The sequence below is a fragment of the Triticum urartu genome, chromosome 7 (genome assembly GCF_003073215.2).
Source record: "Triticum urartu cultivar G1812 chromosome 7, Tu2.1, whole genome shotgun sequence".
Classification (NCBI taxonomy): domain Eukaryota; kingdom Viridiplantae; phylum Streptophyta; class Magnoliopsida; order Poales; family Poaceae; genus Triticum; species Triticum urartu.
The window spans coordinates 640,426,722-640,432,490 of record NC_053028.1 but is presented as its reverse complement, the minus strand read 5'-3'; the positions used below and the strand labels follow the sequence as shown (position 1 = coordinate 640,432,490).

At 38.2% G+C, this 5,769-nt stretch overlaps 1 protein-coding gene across 1 annotated transcript; it reads left to right on the top strand.

Annotated features, from left to right (window-relative positions):
* Positions 1-4,919: 4,919 nt before the first annotated feature.
* LOC125519915 lies at positions 4,920-5,543 on the top strand. The gene is made up of 2 exons (XM_048684694.1): positions 4,920-5,263; positions 5,384-5,543. Exons 1-2 carry the CDS (start codon positions 4,939-4,941, stop codon positions 5,437-5,439), a joined length of 381 nt encoding a protein of 126 aa, XP_048540651.1. The 5' UTR covers positions 4,920-4,938; the 3' UTR covers positions 5,440-5,543.
* Positions 5,544-5,769: the final 226 nt, after the last annotated feature.

The following is a 5,769-nucleotide window of genomic DNA, read 5'->3' as shown; positions in this document are numbered from 1 at the left end:
AATGCCATGGCGAGTAAATAGTTTGGCATGCTCCAGTTTATGGAGTACTCTTGGAAACTTATTCTTCCTATCTTTCTTTTTAAGGGGTTTAGAAGATAGATACAAATGATTATGTAAGGATACAACCCTTGAAAACTATGTATATTCTTATAGATAAATGAGCGAAATACTTGTTGTTGGCCATTCAGTTAGTGAAATTGAAGTAAGATCTGCAATTGAGACACCAAAAATGTTATTTACCGTGAGCGCTTCTAATATGCCGGATTCTCTTGGTTACTTAAATTTGTTATTATGTTTGTAAATATTATAATTTACACTTTGTGGACAGCATGCCCGTATACGTCCTGTATATACATCCAAATGAATGGGATGGATAGGATCGGGGCTCTGGCAGTTGTTGCCATGGTAATCACTCCATTTTAACATTTGTGTGTTATTGTTGGTCTTCGTTGGGAGGAATGTGAGCAACGATTTGATGCCGATATAAAAAACTTTGAATTGAACCAAATTTAATTCTTTTTGCCTGTCCTGCAAAATATAGCTCAAAAACTTTCTCCTTTTTTGCTTTCAAAGGACGAAGCACATCTCAAATTAGTGAGTTGCTTTGTACAATTCATATTTCTTGAACTATATGCAATTTACAACTTTATCTCTTTGATTTGTCATCAGTTCACTAAGAATGTAAGTAAAATAATACCTCAGGGTTATATCGTGTTGGCGACCGAGTGTAATGAGCCAAAGCTGCTTGACGAATTGTTGGTGTGCCATTTTTGCGGGTTCTTTATTTGACGCCACTTTAGTAATTAAAACAATGATGGCTCTGATGCCTATGTTGCTTCTTTGCTTCAAACTATAACATGTGTTTTTAGTTCCAACGGTTTTGCATTATGAAAGTCACTCACGGGATTTTCTAGCTTTAAATTGTTACTCTGTTTCTCTGTGTTTGCTCTTCTGTGCCCCATCGGGATCACCACTCACGCGTTGACTATTGTATTGGCAGCCCGCATAGAAACTGTGGGAAACAAAACTAAAACTACCGCGGAATTCTTTTTATTATTTGCTGCCTATACAGAACAAATACTATTGAGTTTTGGCTAATCTCTCGATGGTTTCTAAACGGTAATCTTGCCTGACCATTGACTTTTTGAGTTCTGTCTTAAAAGAGTATTGTGCACCAATGAGAGAATGTATTATGATATAATGATATGTTGAGTGATCTTCCTTTTCCTCTTAAAAGTACAGATTTGAAAAAATTCTGTACTGGTTCAGTGTTTTATCTAATTAGAAATAACTCTAATCAATAACCATTACGAAGCCACCTAATTAGAAATGACTCTAATCAATAACCATTACAAAGCCTCTGTGTGTGTGACCGCTGATCTTTCCATTTTCTTGGCTTGCAGGTCGCTGCTAGAGCCGGACAAGGTCATGACTTGCCTTACCTGGTGAGGTACTGGCTAGGAAGAGTGCAAGCCGCCACCACCACGTACCAGATGGTGCCATTAAGGACATCGTACCGCTGATGATCTACAGGTCCATTTCTCCTTCTCCCTCTCTCTCATATGTCAAGCTCAATTCCTTATCATTTTGCACAATGGAGGTCCCTTGAAATCCACTTGACCGAAATCCCGTGTCTTGTGATATGCATTTCATACGGTTGCTTTTCTTTGATATTTTTCTGCTTTGTATTTGTCTATGGATATGAACAAATATGATTATGATTCCTGCGTTGCATATGGCTGCTTTCCATTGATGATAAATGGTGAACAACTATGGTGTTTTTCCAGCTTGACTACAGAAAGTTGAAATGTGCCTAGCTCGAACCCACTTGTCACTTCAGCGTCTTCCTTTCTACTTCATATATGGTTCTGGTATGTCCTTTATACTCAGTACATTCATGTCTGGTTTTGAGATCTGTTAAATTTAATGTTGCGCCACATGCAAGATAGATTATCTCCATATATTATTACTTTTGACTGACAAGAAGTTCAGATATTGTTGCTCTATACTGATTATACTGAAATTATTTCTCTCTTATTGCTTTGGATGCTGAAATGTATTTCTGACCCTATACGAAAACAATTTTTTTGTAAATAATGCATAACATAGTTTTTCTGTCGATAAACAAATTTTTGATGTATAAGCACTACCAAATCAGATTACCAGACTAAGAAATCTACCGCTCGCTCCAGTTTAGCTGTAGTTCTGGATCAGGATTTTAATCTAAAACTACTTGAGGCGACAACAAAATACATATACGAATCTGTAATTTGTAGACCACTGTGATAGCTGTAGCATAGTCGAGATGTTGTTGTGTCACTATGGGTATTTATAAATGAAGAAAAATGATAAATCTAACTGGTCGGAGGAGGTAAGCCAGAAGCGAGAATTTGAGCAAGCCATGCCGCAACTGCATTAGGAAGGCTTGCATCACCATTATTTTAAGGAAGTTTAATCCACATATGTTTTGGGCATCTAATTTAAAATTATTGGCTGCATGGAAGTGGCACCTTTTAGTTCTTTGCGCTGCTACAAAAATAATCATGGCTGGGCTGTACATTTGACTGGCAATCTAAGTTGATTTTAGTATTTTTCTTCTTGGTAAGCTTTCAGTTATATTAGCAAAAATGGTGCTTGAAGGTTTCAAATATATCACATCAGAACTATTCCAAGATTGCTATTGAAATCTTCCTTCTGGAAGTACTTGAAGGAAGATTCTTGCCCAGTTCAGCCGCTTTAATATTCTTGAAGGACACATCAAAGATTTCTGGGTGATGCAAATTTATATGAATTACACATGGTATTTACTTTCAGAAATCTGGATAGTCTAAGAACGTTGGCAAGTTGTGATGGTTATCAAAGTAGTTAACTAATCCTACTTAGTGTTAGCTCTTGCCAATCACATTGTATACGTATAGTCTGTAGTTCTCTATTGGCGGCGGAAGACGAGGTGTGCGCTGAGGATCCCAAAGAGGAAGAGGTGAGCCGCCGCGACATCGAAGCTCTCGCACCGCTGCTCCCCGTCGAGCTTGCGCGTGCGCTGGATCCGGTGGCCTGCCCGTCCATTTGCCAGCACCTCCAAGCAACACCTACAGCAGCGGGTGAGCCACCCTACTCGGCAGTTTGTTCTTTGCATCCTTTGAAACGAATCGACACACTACTGAACTTTATATCTGGTCTGCTGTCCTGAAAAATAATACTATCTACAAAGTTGTCTCTGTCCAAAAGATCACAGAGATTCCAGATGATATGAAAGCAATTTACAAGTATGTGAAATATTACCACCCCATGCTTTAATTTAAAAAGGTGTTAGTTTTCACATGTGTAACCTTTTCTATATCATTGAACCAAGACTCTTTAGGAGATCAAGTAGAAAATTGTTGTTGACATGGCTGTCAGTCGTGGCTACTACATTAATCAAAGCCAGGGCCTTAATTATCCTGTAGGTTGACTATACCTTGGTTTTAGTAGCTCTTTGTTGATAACTATCATACTTGCATAGCTGGTTGATTGATTTGATTATAACCAAACTGCACCGACATAATTTTAAGATCATGATTATTCAAATGAAAAATGATGGAAGAAATATATGTACCAAAGTCGCATCTGTTGAGATCATGAGTAGGCACAATTGCTCCTTCGAATTATTGTGATATTGTAGTCCTCTTTAGTCTTATAAATTATGTATTGTGGTGCTCCACCTCCTTTTCTCTTCTTGCCAGGACATATACTCTGCATGGGAAGTTGCGTGCTTGCTACGAGCTTAAGACGCATCGGCATCCGCTACACCTTTCGATGTAGTTCTGTTGTTATGACGTATCTCTTGCTTTTGGTATATTGTAGTGAACTTATTGTTGTGCACAACCATTTGTATGCTATGAATGGGTCTTTATGCCTTTGTGATCAAATAGAATCTATCAAAGGGTGGCTGCTCTGCTCTTTGTTATTTTGGATTCTGACTTGCTTCTGTTATATTAAATATCTATCCTCTATAATGAATGTATAGTTGTGAATCTTCTATCCTCTATAATGAATGTATAGTTGTGACTCTATTGACATGAGCTATTACTATTCCTTGCTTAGGTCTTTATGCTGTCCAATCAAATAGCAATCTATCATAGGCAGCTACTTTGCTTTTTTTTATTTTGGATCTGGCATTATGTCATTATTTAGAATTAGGCATGCTGCACCTATGGGATGGACCAGACAATGCGCCAAGATATGTTGGCAACAGTTACATTATCTATAAAGACGATCTCATGTTTGATTACTCTTGCAAAGATTTGTACTTTGTTTACATCCGAGTAATGTGTCAAGCTAGACACCATCTGTCAGTATCAAAATAAGAATATGACGCCAGAATCTGAATTACTATTAACTTAGCATTACCTGTTGAAATAAAACATTAGAAGCGGCACCCTTGCGTCAAGGCGCGGTCCCGATCTAGTGAGTCCTACATTAAAGGAGAACATATCCTTGCTATCTATCTATCAGAATCAGTCACTAGCATTTAATAGCTTGCACCCATCTACGTATACTCTATCTGCAGTTTGATACAAGAACTAGATGTGCCTACATTAAATGACAACATATCCAAGTTATCTTGAGGGTTCAGTTAATTAGCTTGCACACATCTGCGTATACTCTATCTGCAGTTTGATACAAGAACTAGATGTGCCTACATTAAATGACAACATATCCAAGTTATCTTGAGGGTTCAGTTAATTAGCTTGCACACATCTGCGTATACTCTATCTGCAGTTTGATACAAGAACTAGATGTGCCTACATTAAATGACAACATATCCAAGTTATCTTGAGGGTTCGATTAATTAAATGACCAAAGGGCGAACGAGTTTGCAACCAATATATATAGAACCCAAGTGGTGCTGAATTATTGCATAAAACACATACCGATAATACCATTTCACATAAGAAGATGGCCAGTGTTAAGGCAATAGGAGTTTTATGCTTCCTAGTCTTTGTGGCCCTCTCTTCATATCCACACCGTGCACAAGCAGATCACTGCTTCGCGGATAAAAGTAAGGTGATGAGGGAATGCTGGAGGAACATTGGGAAGAATGTTGGCGAGCACCCCCTTCTACACGGGAGCGTCTGTTGCCAGGTGATAAGGGCAGCAACAGACATCCACTGCGTCTGTGATAAATTCACAACTGGTGAACTGGCTAGGATCAGTCTGGCCAAATTTGCCATGGCTACACATGTATGCGGCAATGGGTTGCGTGCACACACTCACTGTGCAGGTTGGTAACCGTCATATTTCTATGCATATACACATGTGCCTGTTTTCTACTTGCCATTATTTCTTATATATTTGCTCATGATTATCCTTATGATGCGAAAATTGAAAATCTTTTGTGCAGGTTACACAGTTCCTGTTATAACGCTACCTGCACCCCCACCTCCAGGCAGTACCTAGAAATTCATTGTAAGGGATGTCTGATAATGTGGAGAAATAAATGAATAAAAAAAAGAATGATGTGTCATTTGCATAAAGAGTTCTTTATTTGGATGCAAATAATAAAAGGAAAATGGTCATGAACTCGTTGTTCTTTCTATTAGCCATGCTTGTAAGATTCAAAGACATGCCAGTCCGCATTCCATCGCAAAAAAAACAGAAAAAAAAACTAATATGTCCGCATTAATCCGATGAGATTAGAAAATAAGAAAATTGACAAATTATGTTTGAGTACATCATAAATGGGAAATGGATTTCATGACCCCCATAATTAAAACCATTCAGCTGCGC